Source organism: Corylus avellana, chromosome 8, assembly GCF_965113065.1.
Source record: "Corylus avellana chromosome 8, dhCorAvel1.hap1.2, whole genome shotgun sequence".
NCBI lineage: Eukaryota > Viridiplantae > Streptophyta > Magnoliopsida > Fagales > Betulaceae > Corylus > Corylus avellana.
The window spans coordinates 3,015,001-3,031,869 of NC_142497.1; the positions used below are offsets into that span (position 1 = coordinate 3,015,001).

Genomic DNA, 16,869 nt, shown 5'->3' on the forward strand with positions numbered 1-16,869 from the left:
AAGACCAAAAATAGCCGCGCTGCCTAGTGTGGTTTGACCAATATACCTGATCTTCATAAGTCCTGGTACCTGCATCCACCACCATTAACAATATACATATAATATAAATCTTAAAATAAATGCTGATATTGATAGTTAAAGCAAATAAATCGATTTGTAATTGCCATTGCATGGGTAATAGAATATATATTTTAAAATGTGGGCTGCATATCTAAGTTGTAGAGAAGGAGATTCTATGGTTAAGGGATATAGATTCTGGATCAAAGAGATAAACCTATTGTTAAGGGGATAGAGCAAGAGGCAAGGCTAGAGGCACCTCAATATTTATGGAGAATTCTTTGCTCAAGGTTCTTGACCTGGGAAGGAACTACTCGCTACTACTACATATGAAAATGCATGCAACACAGATTAGGTCAACATGGAAACCAATGGTTGTCTGATCTGGTTCTTGAAACTTTTTTTTTTTTGATAAGTATCCGGTTCTTGAAACATTAATAGAGAATACCCCTCATTGCAACAAAGATTCGGATGGCAGAGGCAAGGTCCAAGCTATGCAAACATTAATGGATATCTATCAAATTAAGGCAGCAAACCCAAAGCTGGGAAAGGAAAAAAAGTAGTCACTTTGTAGTGTATTTTTGTAGAGAAATTCTGATGGATAATAATGGTGATAATCTGGCGGCAGGCAGTTCAAAAGCAATTAGACCCTCTAACAACAGGAAAAAAAAAAAAAAAAAAAGGTTTGTAAAAGCTTTGGGCTGCAGCAAGTTTTGTTAGTCACGTTGCAGTCCAGCACAGATCAAATGGTACTATGGGACCTAATCCCACTCTTACTCCTAAAACATAAGAAATTTCTCCATCCATCACACCATACTAACATGCTATCAATAATTACAATCTGTATTTGATATGGGTTAGCAAATAGACTTTTATATGAAGAGCTGCTAAGGAAAATCTATTAAGTATGCGTTTAATCATTATCTGCCCATCAAACAATGAACTTTGACATATCTAAAAGGGATTATAAATCACTTTGAAAGATCACAGGATGTGCTTAAGATACACTAAGTCACAAAAAGGGGAAGGCAATCTCAGAATGCAGCTCAGACCAGGTCAGGCTAGGTTGAGATCCGATTCAAAATGACAACTGATCACCCATAAAGAAGAGGAGGAAAACCTGCGATGTTTAAGTTTCTAGCCTTTTTATATATGTTAAAAAAAAAATAAAAAAATAAAAAAATCTAGCCTTTATCACTGTTCAATATCTCCACCTTTTGAGCCTCCAACGAGACCCCTTTTGCTTATAGCCCAAAATTAATTGATGTAATTGTTCAAAAAGTTCAAGTTTTTTCATATCTAGGCTCTAAGTAGTTTGGCTTTGTGTGTGATCAGCCCATATATGAAACAGCATGAAAGAACGTGTATGCCCAATAGAGTGAACTAAGCCACACCAATACCACCAAACAAGGCATTTCTTCAGCCCCCCAATCTATCAACCGTCCCACAGCTGAGCTTGTTGCAGCTTCAAGAAGATCTTTCTAATGTCTGTTATTTGGTCTTAAAAAGAAACATACCATGCAGAAGGAGCAGAAACCAAACATCAGAGATTGGTATTATAGCTCTAACATATTACTAAGAAATTGAATCTATGTTTCATGACATGGTAAAGGGGTTATCTTACAATATCCGCTCTTCTGTATGGCCAAATTATATATAACCAATTTACGTACTCTGTATAGACATTGCAATGTAAGCATTCAGTGTGTAAAAACTACTAGCAGGAACATGAAAACCTTCATTTGGAAGGACCACATTAAAAGTGGAAAGAAGAAAACATGAAATATTACTTTCGACAGAGAGCAATAATGATGACAAAGAGTAGTCAAATGTGAAGTCTACATAATCTTATGAGTTGAAGCGCAAGATGAGATCAGATAAGTACCTTAAACCTAATAGCCTCATATGTGCCATACACAGCACCTGCATATAATCAGATAAAAAATCATATAAGAATCATAAACTTGACTGGCTAGAATTCAAAGAAGAACTTACACAAACAATGCACAGAAAACTGAAATTATTTCTTTCAAGCTCGTAAACTATTTCCTTATCAGCAGTTTCTATTCAAGCTTCCACGAAATCATGGCAGAAGTAACTCCAAGAATTTCATTGAAAGCAAAATAAAATTCCAAAAATCTAAACACCATGAATTCAAGGCACCAAACAAATTCAAGTAAATTTTTCTTCTTCTTCTTCTTCTTCTACTTCTTTTAATTACAATTTGTAGTCAAGGTGTAAACTCTGATGGGTTATTTTTTCAGATGAATAAGAATTCATTTATATAACCAAAGGATTACAAGGACAAGGGGAGTCCCTAATGACCCCAACGCCAAACAGATAAAAGAGCACGCAAGCTCAAACCCAAAAACACAGCAGCGCCAGATCAACTACTACTAATGACATTGTCAGATAAACCCTAGGACCCCAAAGGCCATCTATTGACAGCCGTAGGCTGAAAGCCATTCAGCGAGTTGAGTCAATCTCTGACCCAGAAAGCCATTCAACTTAGATGGGTTATCTCCATTTCACACCAATATCAAGAATAACAACAGAAGCACCACAAGAAATTGGAGTCATTCTGTCAAAATCATAAAAGTAGTGAAGTGGGTATTGTTCAGACAAGATGCTGGCCGGAGAATACACGGTCAAACTTTTAGTACGTGCAACTACAAAACTAGTGCTAGACAACCCACCGAGCAAAACCAAGACAAAAAATCGAAAAACAAATATGCAAAATCGAACAAGAAAGCAACAACATCCAGAGCAATACTGAAGGACAAAACGAATAAAGCACAATAAGGGTTTCAAGGAATATCAGATTCTGGGGGAGGAGGGGAATTACCGACGGCGCCACCAACAGCGCCACCGACAGCAACGCCGGCGCCGACACGGGCTAAGCAGCTATCCCTTGCCATCGACAGTTAAAAATGAAAAAGTCTCCCTCTTTGTTTTTTGCTTTTGTTTTTGTTTTGATTTTGTGGGTGTGTTTTTTGGGTTTGGTTTTTGGTTTTTAAGACTATGGTATTGGTAGCTGGCCGAGAGTGGAGAGGTGCGTGCGCCTCAAGAAGGCGAAAAATATGTAGAACTTGAGAGAAAGATATGTGCCTATAATGGTACAGAGGATTGAGGAGTGGGTCTTACGTTTACTTTGCGTAGGAGAATCACATCACATGGTTAAAATGGTAAAAACATTCAAAGAGGTGAAAAATAAGAGAGCACTTGCAAAGAATTGGAAAAGGAAAAATATACAAAAACAAAACAAAAGTTCCGTTGCCGGGAATCGAACCCGGGTCTCCTGGGTGAAAGCCAGATATCCTAACCGCTGGACGACAACGGATGTATTGGTAGTTTGTTTGTAATATTTAATTTAACTCTTATAAAGCGCAAGGAAATGCAATGGTAGGTAAGTCACCTGAATGTTTGCACGGCTGTATTTTGTTTTAGGACATAAGGTGGCGAGTTTGCATTATCTTCCATGTATGATTTATACTTGTCAGAATAATGTTACTCATCACATCTATTTTATATCGGCTGAAGTAATGTATTTTGATTAGTTTTTTTATGTTCGCTACTGTTAAAAAACATAAAAAAAAAAAAAAAAAAAAAAAAAAAAAGAAGAAAAGCAAGCTAAAATGGGTGTGATAAATAAATTGACCAATGTAAATTTATGAAACTTTTTCTCCTGCTGTGTTTTGAGCAGGGGAAGAGTTAATGCGAATCAAGAGTCATATACACATCTCCTATCTCTCTAAAAGATTTAGAAGCTCCACTGGGTGGCTGATCTCTAACATGGCAACAATTCATCTTTCTCCATGTGACTGGAAAGAATTGTGAGGCATTCATACACCATCTCGGCTTGTGGGTGTGACTTATCACCAACAAAGAAAGGTTGGATCCTTTTGTTAATAACAATCCAGCTACACCCAGGGTTCTTTTTCAATCCTAGCTCTTTCATCTTTGATCTCACCATGCGCACCTCGTCCCACATTTTAGCAGAAGCATACATATTTGATAAGATAATATAAGTAGATGGATCATCAGGATCCTTCTCAATAAGCAGTCTTGCAATTTCTGCCCCCAATTCTAAATTCCTGTGCAAACGGCATGCAGAAAACAGTGTGCTCAGTAGCCCGACATCCTTTATAATTTCTGGGTTTCTTTGGAGAATCCCATAAGCTTCACGCAATCTTCCAGCACGTCCAAGAAGATCAATCAAGCATGAGTAGTGTTCAATTCTGGGTTTAATACCATGCTGGGTGATCATTTGATTGAAATAATAACAACCTTTATCAACCAATCCAGCATGGCTACAAGCAGATAAAACTGCAAGGAAAGTAACTTTGTCTGGTTCTGCATTGGACTGCTGCATTTCACCAAAGAGCTTCAAAGCTTCTAAAGCTTGACCATGAGACCCGTAAGCTGTGATCATTGACGTCCACGACACAGCATCTCTCTCTGGCAATTGATGAAAAACATTAAGTGCTTCATCCACAGCACCACATTTAGCATACATATCAAGGAGAGCCCCCATAACTACTTCATTGGATTCCAACTTACTCTCAATTACACAGTTGTGAATATCCTTACCCTGTTCCAAGGCTGCTAAATGTGAACAAGCTGGTAAAACACTAGTATATGTAATGGCATCTGGTTTAACTCCAGCTTCTTTCATGTCACTGAAGATGCCAAGAGCGTTGAAATAATTGCCAACCGTCACATATCCAGAAATCATAACATTCCAAGAAATCGCATTTGTCTTGGGCATCTTTTTAAAAACATTTTCAGCTGACACAACATTTCCACATTTGAAGTATAAATCTATCAAGGAGCTTTGAGTAAAGATGTCAGCTTCTATTTTGTTTCTTAGTATATACCCATGTACAAATCTTCCGTGTTGAAGGTGGGCTGATCTTGAGCAAGATATTAATATGCTGGTTAAAGTAGTCATAGTGGGTTTAATTCTGTCCTCATTCATCCTTCCAAAAAGTTCAATGCATGAACTGCTGTCACCTTTTAAACTGTATCCTGCAATCATGGAGTTCCAAGTAACCAGAGTCTTTCTTGGTATATTGTCAAAAACCTCTATAGCCATGTCTAAACAACCACATTTTCCATACATGTCCACAAGAGCCGAGCTGATGAAACCATCCAACACAAATCCTTTTCTCACTAGCTCCATGTGTATCTCCTTCCCTCTTTCCAAATCTAAAAGCCTTGCACAAGATGATATGACAGTCGTGAGTGTCACCGAGTTAGGCTCAAAGCCAGAATCTCTCATTCTTTCAAACAATTCCAATGCTTTTTCAGGTTGCCCATCTTGATAATAACAAGAAATCACACTATTCCAACATGCCACATCCCTCTCAGGCATTTCATCAAATAACTGTACAGCATACTCAAACGCATTGCACTTTGCATACATGCCCACAACAGCACTGGCTACAACAACATCAATTAGATAGCCAATTTTTATCAAATGGGTATGGATAATTTTCCCAGAACCAACTCTACCCAATCCACCACAGGCCTTGAGAACACTTGGGTAAGTGTAACTATCAGGTTTCAAATATGGGTAACGCAATAACCTCTCATACAGCTCAAAAGCTTCAACGAACATGAAGTTTTTGGTGTAAGCGGCCATCAGGCCATTCCACAAAGAGATGTCTAATGGCTTCTCAATATTTTGGAAAACTAGCGCCGCGGAATCATACAAATGGCAAGACACGTAATAGTTGATGAGGTTTTTGCAAATGACATTGTTGTTCTGTAAGCCTAGACAGACTATCTTCTGGTGGATGAGCTTGCCTTGCTTGAGTGACTTGGAACTTAAGCATGCCCTCAAGAGAGAGCATAGCTTTGTAGCGTCCATTCAAAAACTAATGGTGCGAAAAGATAATAAAAGTCGAAATGAAACTGTAAGAAAAATAGGCATACGAGAAACAAACACGAGCGGCATGCATGATCTTCAGCTGCACTACTTTTTTATTAGATGAGTAAAAGAAATTATAACAGCTAATAAAAGAAGAAAGTTACGTACCAAATCAAAGACAACAAAATAACATTAGCCATAGCCTTAGAGAGGAAGGAGAATGCAGAAATGCTGTCAGCGGCGTCAGCCGCGTGGAAATTTGCGATTGTCATGGACGGCATTCGAAAGACTAGCTACAATATTCGGCAGGGTACAAACCCAACTTTTTTGTTTAACATAATTAAGTCCAACTTTTACTTTATTTTTTTATTTTTTTTTAAAAAAAAAAAGAAAAAGAAAATGCCATTATTACGAAAAAAAATACCATTTTTCATTTTTTAAAAAAAATACCAAATAAAAGAAAGACCAAAAAGAGATAGAGTTGCTTTAGACATTTTTTTTTCATTTTTTATTTTATTTAAAAAAAAAATAAAAAAATAAGGCAAAAGTTGAACTTATGTTGGGCAAAAAAATTGAGCCTTTAGCATTTCCTAAAAAAATATATAACCTTGGATTGTGAGACATATTACAATAAAGTTGGTATATCTTAAGGTTCAAATCTAGATATGGAGTCTTCATTGTAACAAAAGGTTTCACTATAAGAGAGTTGAAGGAGTATGGGTAAAGATTCATAAGAAAAAAAAAAAAAAAAAAAGGAAACTTCAGTTTAGCTCCATAAACTTTCACGCGATTTGACAAACCTCCAAACTTTAAAATCTCTCAATTTGGATCCCTAAACTTTCAATTGTTCTCAATGTGGATCCCCCCGTCAATTATAGCCATTAAAAATACCAAAAAAGACTGAAATATCCATGATTTTCGTTTTTTTTTTTTTTTTTTTTTTTTGTAAATAAAAAAATGTTTTGGAATTAAGGGTAAAGTTAGAATTTTATACAAAAGTCAGGGGTATAAATGTCATGTAACGTTTAAAATTTGACGGAGGAATTCACATTGAGAGCAATTGAAAATGCAGGGATCCAAAGTGAGATTTAAAAGTTTGGAAGGAATTTGTCAAATCGCGTGGAAACTCAGAGGCTTAAACTGAAGTTTCCCAAAAAAAAAAATAATAAGGACAATGCCTCGTCTAGCTCACACATACTGACATACTGTGTAAGCAGACGGCATACACGTGTTGTAAAGAAGTATGTCAATGAAATGAGAGGCCCGTCAGAGATGGTAGAGAGGCATGTGGCTTGTGTGGGTGGAGAGGTCGCGATAGATCTAAGATCTAAACTCTAGAAAAAAAAGGGAATCAAAAGGAGGCAAGAAAAAGTTTATAAGGAGAGGGAAACAGGCGGATGAGAATGGAAAGACATTGTTTTTTGTTTTGTTTTTTTTGAACGGAAAGACATTGTTTTTTGTTTTGTTTGTTTGTTTGTTTTTTTTTTTTTTTTTTCCTTCTTCTAGAGAACTGGGACTGGGAGAGAGTTTTGAAGCCTTAACTAAATCCAATCTCCAACAAGTTTTTATAATTCATTATAGGAATGTACAAGGAGTTGCGGTTGCGGTAAGCAATTAACTGCAACCAGTGGTTACATAGTTATTGAAAGCCGGTTATTAATTGCTAACCGTTTTTTATAAAGATCCGCAACACCTTTTTTCTGTCTTGTCCTTTTTATAGATTGAGACTGATTCATTAGTATGATTTCAAAATGAGCACCAGAACACAAAAAATAGGCATATGAGGGACCATGAGATCAACAGATATCGTTAATATTCCTTGCTCACTGCATGACAAAACCAAAGACAAAAAAAAAAAAAACAAAACAAAACAAAAAGAGGGAAAAAGGGAGGTATATATATATATATATTCTAAGAAGACATCACTTGCATTTCAAATTCTGGATTTCTAGCAAATCCGAGATTAATATCCACGGTGCAATCCATCTAAGCAGATTTCTTTTTCTTCAAACCTTTCAATAGCTGCACTGTTCCATCCAAACTATATATTAAACAAACATACATCCCTCAACGTAAGACTGATATATATAGACTGAGAAAGTAAGATATCAACAACAGGTTTGATTCTTTCTCAAGTCACTAACGAATCAAAGAAAATTCCAGAAAGAAGAAACAAAAATGATAAGATTATTTACTTATATATGCTTCGTATAATTATCTTCATATGTCAATGAGCCAAGTCCTCGCTCCCAACCCTAACACTTGACTTGTCAATCACCTGCACATTATATTGTTCATATACTCTTGCCCGGTTTTCCGCCCACCACTGCTCTGCTTGTTTCTCACTAAACCGCCTCCGACTGCATTCACAATTAAAATAAGGGTTTAAATTTGTCCGAGGTGGAAGATCATCAGAAAAAAATGTTGTGTATTATTTTAAATAAATGAAAATAAAAGTGGGTTGAAGATAATGTGTACCTGAAGCGAACTCGCTTAAGATCCTTGACACCGCCTGGTAGGTTGGTAAGTGTAATGTATACTCCAGGATCATCTTGCTCAACATATTCAGATTCACTTTCTTTCATTCTGCTTCTAGCCGTTGCATCCAAATGGGTTTGTTTGTGGTTATTAGAAAGCAACTGGGTGTTTGGAGAGGGTGCTATGACATTCTGAGCAGCTGCCACATACAGCCTTTCATTCATTTCCATCAACTATTCAGCACAAGAAAAACAAAAAAAAAATGTTTCACCAGCTATAAAGCACAAGAGAAACTGCATAAGATTATTATCAGTTGTCTGCCCAAATTTCTGGGATTGAGTTCTAGATGCAAACTTAAGTAATTTCTCAGTGCATCGTTACAGAAGATTATTACTAACTAGTAACTAAAACAAAGCATCATGCCACATTAAACTTTTTCTTCTTTTGGCCAAAGGCATATGATTTAGATCATATAAAGTCTTTTATAAAGGATAATAAAGATTCCATCAGTGTCTGGTGAGAACATGAATTCAAAATAAAACAAACTCATCTATTTACCATCTCAGAACACTAGAAACACATAAAGCCTACTTTTGCAGAACTTTCAGGAAACTCTAGAGGTTTAACAGTTCAAGCCTCTACTGACGTCCCGGAAAAAACAAGTTACCAAGCAGAAATACACCATCACTTTAACTTCATTAACACACACACAAAAAAAAAAAAATTGTTATACATCGAGCAGGATGGTGTGACCACATACAGCTTAACACGCTATGGAGCTTACATCATGTGCTAGAGATAGAGAATGCAGGCACGGGTTGATCACAAATTAACAAAAAAATATGGCAGTCGAAAAATTATTTACAGGCTAGTGCAAAGACATTGCTGACAGATTCTCTTTCCACATCAGAGAACAGCTTTTGCCAAACTGAATGTGTCAGGGGAGAGTTAAAATTGCACCACCATAAGAACTAAAGAAAGGCACAATCTTTTTTTGCTAAGTAAACGAAATATCTTTGAAAGCGCAAAAGTCACAATCCAAGTACACATGGAGTATACAAGAGAAACACCTAACTAGAAAGAGAAATCAAGTTAAGAAAATGATGAAAACTAAGCAAATTAAATTCTAAGGCAGCTGTCTAAAGATAAGGAGTTTTGAAGAAAAAAGACTTTAGTTCCACCATTGTCCTCTAACAATCTTCAAAACATCTATAATTTCTTCCCTTCCAAAGACACCACAAAAGGCAGGCTGGAACCAATTTTCACATAGGTATGCACTGAGGACTACCTCCCAACCCTCTCTAACAAGCGAGAAGGTCCACTACTCTTCTACACATAACCCAAGCTAACCCAAGATGACTGAAGATAGCACTCCACAAAGAACTTTTTTTTGATAAGTAAATAGCACTCCACAAAGAACTAGCAGTCACAATGGAGAAGAAGACGATCCACAATCTCTCCACTCCTTTAACACATACAACATCAATCAATCACAATGACACTTTGTTTCCTTAGGTTATCTAAGGTTAGGATTTTCCCTAAGGCGGTTATCCAAGCAAGAAACGCCACTCTCAAGGGACCATTATGCTGCAAAATACTCTTTAAAGGGAAAGGGGTGCTCTCATGAGGTAGAAGGACGTTATGAAAAGATCTAACATCAAACATTCCTCTTTTGGAAGGGCCCCAATGTAGCTTGTCTTCACCTCCTTGTCTCAAACTTAGAGAATACAACAATTTAAAAAACTAAGTAAAGACATCCACTCCCCAATCATGAGCAACAAGTTATATTCCATTGATGAGAACCACTAGATAGCTACGATTGGACCGAAAGCGATTCCATGTTTCGCACCTTGATAGGAACCTGTGGATCTGGTTCTTACACCGTTGGTCAACGGAGCCGTTTTCTGCGATTACATTTTATTTGTTTTTATTATTTTTAGCACATTAGGCAAGGTTGGAATTTTTTTGCCAAAGGTATTCATTATGAGGTGGGGGTGGGTTCGAAAGTTCGTTTTTGGCATGATATTTGGTGTGGGGACTCCTCTTTGAAGCATGCTTTCCCGTCTTTGTACAGCATAGCCAGACATAAAGAAGCTTGGGTGAAGGATAACTTTATTTGGAGGAATGGGGTTGTCGAATGGAATGTCATTTTTGTGAGGTCGGTTCAGGATTGGGAGATGGATTTGATTTCCTCCTTCTTTGACCGGTTGTATTCGTACAAGATATCCTTAGGTTCTATGGATTGTATTCGATGGTCTTCGTCTAAGAAAGGCAATTTCGAGGTTAAGTCTCTCTTCAAGGCCTTGTCCAAATGTGATCATGAATTGTTTCCTTGGAAGAGCATTTGGCGGACAAAGGTGCCTTTGCGAGTGGCTTCTTTCGGGTGGACCGCGGCCTTAGGCAAAATTTTGACTCACGACACCCTGCGGAAGAGGAACATAGTGGTAGTGGAATGGTGTTGTATGTGCAAGAAGAATGGAGAGTCGGTTGATCATCTTCTTCTCCATTGCGAGATCGCAAGTGTTCTTTGGCATACTATTTTTGATCGGTTTGGGCTGCTTTGGGTCATGCCTTGCAAGGTGAGGGGCTTGTTCGATTGTTGGTGGTCGGGAGGAAGTTCTCGAAGTGCGGTAGTGTGGAAGATGATCCCTTTGTGTCTTATGTGGTGTATTTGGAATGAAAGGAATGCTAGATGCTTTGAAAACTCTACTAGGACTATAGAGGAATTGACTCATTTTTTCTTCTTTACTTTGTATTCCTGGACAGCCGCTTGGCTAGCTCCTATAGGAATTAGCTTCTCTGATTTTCTTTTTCATTTCTCTCCCTCTTAGGCGCTCTCTTGTATACTTCCCGTGTATGTGGGTTGCGCCCCTCTGCGCTCTTTTATATCATATTTACTTATCAAAAAAAAAATGAGAACCACTAGATAGCTCCAAGTAACCTGCTACTAAAGCATCTTTTACATGAGCAATACTATACAAAACCAAAAAGGATTCCTTAAGAGCCTGATACCCATATCACAAGTCATGCCATAATCTAAACTGACCCATCAACCACCTCAAACCTGGTATGACCAGAAAACTACCCCCAACCCTTGATATTTTTCAATAACCCCATCTCATACGACCTATGAACTTCATTAGAACACCACCCACCCCACTACCTTACCACTTCTAATCCCAGTTCTTCTGATACTGTACTTAGTGTCCATTACTGTTCTCCATAAGGACTCTCCCTCATGCACAAAGGACCAAAGCCATTTCCCCAAAAGAGCACAGTTGAATAAAAGCAAGTTTCGGACAAGTGTTTTGGACAAGTTTATAGTCCAACACAAACACATTGTATCCAATCTGTCCTGGTTTAGTCCTCTAAATGCTCCGGTCATAAATTTCCTTGAAATATAGGGCTTATACTAACAACCATATAACTATAGATAGTTATACATCTTTTTTGTTTAACAACCATGTACTATAGATGCTTTGATTGATTGTATTATACATTTTTTTTTTGTTCAATAGATGCAGATAAATTAGAATAATCACATGTAATGATAAAGGTATGTTAGGCCTCCCATGGAAACAACAAAAAGTAATTTCTTCCCGAGGCATGTTAAGGCACAAAAAACACTTTAATGAGGTGACTGCAAAGCAAAAATACTATTGTTGCCAGTTATGAGAAGACATTGGAAAATAAAATAGGAAATATTGCAAATAATTTCATCTTTTTTTCCCATTTCAAAAGAATCTCTTTAAGTTCAAACTGAAACAAGACTTATATAAAATGGACTCAAGGAAATGCTTCAGGGGGAAAAGAGAGAGAGAGAGTACTCTCTATTGCAATGCAGAACATGACTAGTAGATTTCATTGACATGGTAATCATAATATACCCCAAATACTATCGTACTACTGCACAAAAAAATCCATCTTACTTGTGCAGTAAGCGACTTGATGACTTCCTCTGCTGCTTTGCATTTTGTAGTTTCCTCTTCTGCAATAGCTATTGCTTCCTTTAGCTGTTTGGTTGTTCTTTCCAGCTCAACTTCTTGAAGTTGGGCTTTGCAAGTGAGATTTTCCACCTACAAGACAAAGATTGGTCAGGAATACTGGAAGAACATAGAACTGAGCAAGCATAACTTGTTAAGGAATTGAAAATGGAATTTAAGTTAATGTCTGGACTTCCATCTACAATATTTATACCTAAATAAAAGGATAAAATCAGTTCTTTATGCAAATGGTCACTTCATTACAATTTCAAAAAGTAACCTATTGTTTCAATTTGTACAATTTCAATTATTTAACTTATTCAGCATTCAGTATATGAATACGTGCACCGGTGTCTAACATTCATTTGAATACTGATGAAATTTATTAGATTCATTTCCCCATTAAATTTGAAGAATTGTGACTTTTTATTTTTATTTTTTATAAGTAATCAAGATATCATTAAAAGCGTAAAACGCCTCCAAGTACACATGAAGTATACAAGAAAAGCCACCCAGCTAGTAGAAGCAAAAAAAATAAGAAAATCATGATTTTTGATAAGTATAAATCATGATAACTAATTACCAAAGGAGAAACAAAAGCAGCTGTTAAGATACATGATGTTTAAAAATAAAGACTTAATCTCCTCCAAAGTCCTCTTATGGTCATCAAAGACTTGTTTCATGACAATGTTATGGACCATTGACAAAAAAAGAAGGAAAATAGTTTATACAAGTCATAACTTTCTTCTTTCTACTTATTGTTCTATGACATTAAAATAAATACTCAAACATTTATGAATAAGCCATAATATATTCAAATAGGCACAGACCACACAAGGCATAGCCCTTGTAGCTGAGTGGTATCGCTTTAATATGGAGTAGGTCTTTGGTTCAACCTATGGGACATAATGGATATGGGCTGGAAAGGAATACCCCCAATGTGTAGCCAAGGTTAACTTTTAGATTAAAAATTCACAAAGACACGTATAGAAAGATCCTTGTATCTATATTTTTGAGAGTGACAATATCTGATGGACCAATACTTTGTTTCTTTGTTGAAACAAGGTAATCAAGACCATGTCCACAAACTAGGAAGTCTTTTAGAAACCAGAATTAAAATGTGCACATGCATTACACCTGATTTGGCATCTCATATAAACTGTCCATGAAATTAGATCCTGCAATGTCGACCCTGCAAATTCTTTCAATCTTTAGGGCTGAGCAACCTCAGGTATGGCTCCAACATGTTTAAAATAAATCAAGTGGATTAAACTAATCCAACTAATCTTAAGTACTGCTTGAATTGAAATGTTTGTAAAATATATCTATTTTTTAAGTTGTTCTTTTGCTAAATAATTCTACCTTTTCTCTAATGATGAATAGATTCGTGAGCAGATACCCATTGCGTCTGCCTGAACTGAACCAGGAACAAACCATATATGAATTGTATATCTATCTGAATATTTGAGAAACTAATATCCGTAAATAGCAACAATGATTATACACCCACTTCATACTTTAAACAGACACAGTCACACAGAGAAAGAGAGAGGCAAAGACTTGCAAGCACCACAAAAAAAGTCAAACTCACATATACGAAAGGTTGAGTTCCAATGCACAAAACAATGTCTTCAAATTCCAGAAGTCAACCCCAAACCCAAAATAACTTAGTCAATTAGTTACCATAACAGGTGGATGAGGGGTTCTAGGGTACTCAATTCTTGGGTTCAAATTGCATTACACTCAAGATTAAAACAATCAAGAAGCGACCAACTTACATCATTGGACAAATGAGCATCTGTGTTGAAATTCATTCTCGGATTCACGGTCCCCAATTTCATTGAAAGAAACTGCCAAAAACGAAATTAACCAACATAAGATTTTAGAGTTTGCAATTACCAAAAAGAATGGACTCCGGGACAAACTTGAGTTTACCTCAACCTGACGTTGCAACGACTGCACATAATTTATAATTTCATCCAGCATCACTGCCTTGCCGGTTATCTGAAATAATATTCCATTTCTTGTGATTTTTTGCACTAGAATTTGAACTTATTTAAGTTAAGCTGCAATTTGCATATTCTAAGCACCTTATTGCAACCAGGAACAAGATCCTGAAGGAGCTTCATCCTTTCACTGATTTTTTGTCTCCTTACCTGACCAAGAAAGAATGACAAAAGGGACATGTCTAATGGGAATCTAATTTTGCTGTGAATTAAAGAACAAATCACAGAGCACTGTCATAATTCGTACTCTTTCAGCAAGACTATGGCTATCCGTAGCTTGGTCCTGCCTTGCTCTGACATGAATGTCGTCCTTTGGTGGCTCCGGAGGCTTTGAATTATCCTTACTATGTTTCAGATTCCCATCCCCTGCAGCTTTTGGCACTGCCTTTGCCTTTGCAGCATCCTTTTCATTTCCAGCTTCTTCATCATGTTTGCTTCTCTGAGGAAGATCCTATTTAAAGAAGCGATTTGTTAAACAAGAGATGTGTGTTGACCGGGGAATTAAACTGATTATCGTACAGTAGACCTGAAAACAATAATTTTCTACATCTAGCTTCCATTTCATTTTGTAAGCTTTAGGCACTAAAACAGAAATAAATATATAAAATACATGCTTACCTACATTTCCACACCCTGAACCACAGATCATAGTGACAGAGAATATATAATTCAAATTGACGACATGGGTGCCTAATCTCACAATCATTCTCTACTTTCAAGTTTCAATGCTAAGAAAAGGAAACATATTTTGTTAAAACTTGTTCGTTAACCAATTTCCACTACATCAAAAGGGAGATACTTCAACTAAAAGAGTGATTGAAAAGCAGGGAGAAGTGCATACCTGTGATCTTAATTTAATAACTTCCTGGCTAAGTCTATCATTTGTCCATTTAGTGTCATCCACAACGATATTTGAAGAGGTTGCTGGAGAAACAATTATCGACCCAGGAACACAAACTGAGAAACAATTCTTGACCCAGGAACACAAGCCCTTAACCCATGGTTTCTCACTAAACCGCTTCCGACTGCACTCACCATTAAAATAAAGGGTTTTTAAATTGTAAGAGAAATTAAATGAAAAGAAAACTGGGGTCTGGTGAAGATAATGTACCTGAAGCGAACTCGCTTAAGATCAGCACGGCAAAGCGGGCAATTAGAGTGGGAGTTCACCCAGGAATCAACACAAGTTGCATGAAACAAGTGCAAGCACTCGGGCAACACGCGTACTTCCTCCGCTTCCTTGAACTCACACAAGCACACAGCACATGTTCCTTCTTCACACTCTTTGGAGTATACAAAAATGGGATTTGATTGCGCCATTGAACCTGCCTTCTTGGTTGCTTTGAGGGCCTTGGCGTCGTCTATTTGGTGGACTTGAGGCATTATTGCTTTGGTGACACCAGCCGACAGCACGCTTTTTACCTAAAGAAAATTTGGTTATCCGACATCAGAAGATCAGAAAGATATCAGACAAACAATAACATAACACTGACACCCCCACCCCACCAGACCGACTCAATCAAAAAGAGAAGAAAAAGAAATTAGAAAAAGGTAAAAGAGAGTCGATGGGGTAATCAAATTCCAGACATGTTTTTTTTTATTGCCGCACGTTTTATATTGATAATCATCAATAAACAATATCTTATCTTCTCTTAACCGCTACCCAAAATAGTGGACTACAAATAGATTTGTAGGAAATTTTTAGAAATCAACTTCTAATTTTTGTTGTTTAAGCTATTAGAAATTATGTGAAAATCATTGGTTGTTTAAAAAAAAAATACGTATTTCTCACATACTAAATACCTCCACGCTGCCAACCCTACCACTGCTGCAAGTCTCCTGAAGCCATCTACTGCCTATCAGCATTTATTGTCGACGTGTGGTCTTCACTCGCCCGCGAGTAGCTTACATATGCTGGCCTTCAGGCTCTAACCCTGTTCATGCTGCCTTTCCCTACCCCTTCTTCCACCGATGCTGCTGTTTTTTGTATTTATTTTCGATTATATGTTGCTTTCTTGTTGTCTTTCACTCCCTTTTTTTCTTTGTATTTGTTGTAGTTGTTACTTAATAGGCGTTCAAGTAGGGTTGGAAGGTATTTTGATGGTCATGCTCCTTTTTACGTCCCATTCTCTACGGGTTTGGATAGGGTTAACGGGTGCCGAAACGATCATGCCCTTGCTCGTGCCTTGTTTAACCGCCTTCATTGGCAGCCAAAATTCTTAGACTTCGTACCAAGAATGCATAGAGCTGCATCATTATACTTTTTTTCTTTTGTTTACTTTGTCTGTTAGAACTTATTATTGGGTTGCTCAAGCCTTTCTCCTTTTTATGTTTGTAAACCTTATTTGATGTACTTAAAATTATATATATATATATATATATATATATATATATATATATATTTTACTTTTAAAAGCTGATTTGTAAAATATTTCTTACAAATTAATTTGTATAAAATTTGCGTCACAAAGTA

General features: G+C 36.9%; 3 protein-coding genes and 2 non-coding genes across 5 annotated transcripts in view; 1 reads left to right on the top strand and 4 right to left on the bottom strand.

Moving 5' to 3' along the window:
• LOC132163341 (reactive oxygen species modulator-like protein) overlaps positions 1 to 3,193 on the bottom strand; it is a 3,503-nt gene extending 310 nt beyond the window's left edge. The window contains exons 1-3 of the mRNA XM_059573593.2: positions 2,903 to 3,193; positions 1,943 to 1,980; positions 1 to 69 (exon numbers count right to left, since the gene is read on the bottom strand). The exon at positions 1 to 69 is cut by the window's left edge and continues 310 nt beyond it. Of these exons, the coding sequence (XP_059429576.1) occupies positions 1 to 69; positions 1,943 to 1,980; positions 2,903 to 2,975 (180 nt within the window). The 5' untranslated portion in view covers positions 2,976 to 3,193. The remainder of the gene's footprint in view (positions 70 to 1,942; positions 1,981 to 2,902) is intronic.
• A 132-nt stretch (positions 3,194 to 3,325) lies between these two features.
• Positions 3,326 to 3,397, bottom strand: TRNAE-UUC (transfer RNA glutamic acid (anticodon UUC)). The gene has a single exon. It is a non-coding gene; the product is annotated as a tRNA-Glu (tRNA).
• Positions 3,398 to 3,718: 321 nt separating this feature from the next.
• LOC132163342 (Tetratricopeptide repeat (TPR)-like superfamily protein) lies at positions 3,719 to 6,194 on the bottom strand. Its single transcript, XM_059573594.2, has one exon. The coding sequence runs from the start codon at positions 5,927 to 5,929 to the stop codon at positions 3,845 to 3,847; it is 2,085 nt and encodes a 694-aa protein (XP_059429577.2). The 5' UTR covers positions 5,930 to 6,194; the 3' UTR covers positions 3,719 to 3,844.
• A 1,612-nt stretch (positions 6,195 to 7,806) lies between these two features.
• On the bottom strand, positions 7,807 to 16,645 carry LOC132163344 (uncharacterized). The gene is made up of 10 exons (XM_059573597.2): positions 16,200 to 16,645; positions 15,508 to 15,818; positions 15,238 to 15,421; positions 14,644 to 14,847; positions 14,481 to 14,546; positions 14,326 to 14,394; positions 14,169 to 14,240; positions 12,337 to 12,483; positions 8,408 to 8,640; positions 7,807 to 8,289 (listed from the first exon to the last, which is right to left on the bottom strand). Exons 1-10 carry the CDS (start codon positions 16,260 to 16,262, stop codon positions 8,157 to 8,159), a joined length of 1,482 nt encoding a protein of 493 aa, XP_059429580.2. The 5' UTR covers positions 16,263 to 16,645; the 3' UTR covers positions 7,807 to 8,156.
• LOC148583975 (small nucleolar RNA snoR2/U65) lies at positions 10,188 to 10,325 on the top strand. The gene has a single exon (XR_015913052.1). It is a non-coding gene; the product is annotated as a small nucleolar RNA snoR2/U65 (small nucleolar RNA).
• Positions 16,646 to 16,869: the final 224 nt, after the last annotated feature.

What these genes read in the sequence shown, in the direction of transcription:
- LOC132163342 (XM_059573594.2), bottom strand. Translation starts at nt 5,929, where the DNA reads ATGGACGCTACAAAGCTATGCTCTCTCTTGAGGGCATGCTTAAGTTCC.
- LOC132163344 (XM_059573597.2), bottom strand. Translation starts at nt 16,262, where the DNA reads ATGCTGATAGGCAGTAGATGGCTTCAGGAGACTTGCAGCAGTGGTAGG. An exon ending in GTAGGGTTGGCAGCGTGGAG is followed by an intron (nt 15,819 to 16,199) that starts GTATTTAGTATG and finishes AATTTTCTTTAG; the next exon opens with GTAAAAAGCGTGCTGTCGGC. An exon ending in TTATTAAATTAAGATCACAG is followed by an intron (nt 14,848 to 15,237) that starts GTATGCACTTCT and finishes TTCTTTAAATAG; the next exon opens with GATCTTCCTCAGAGAAGCAA.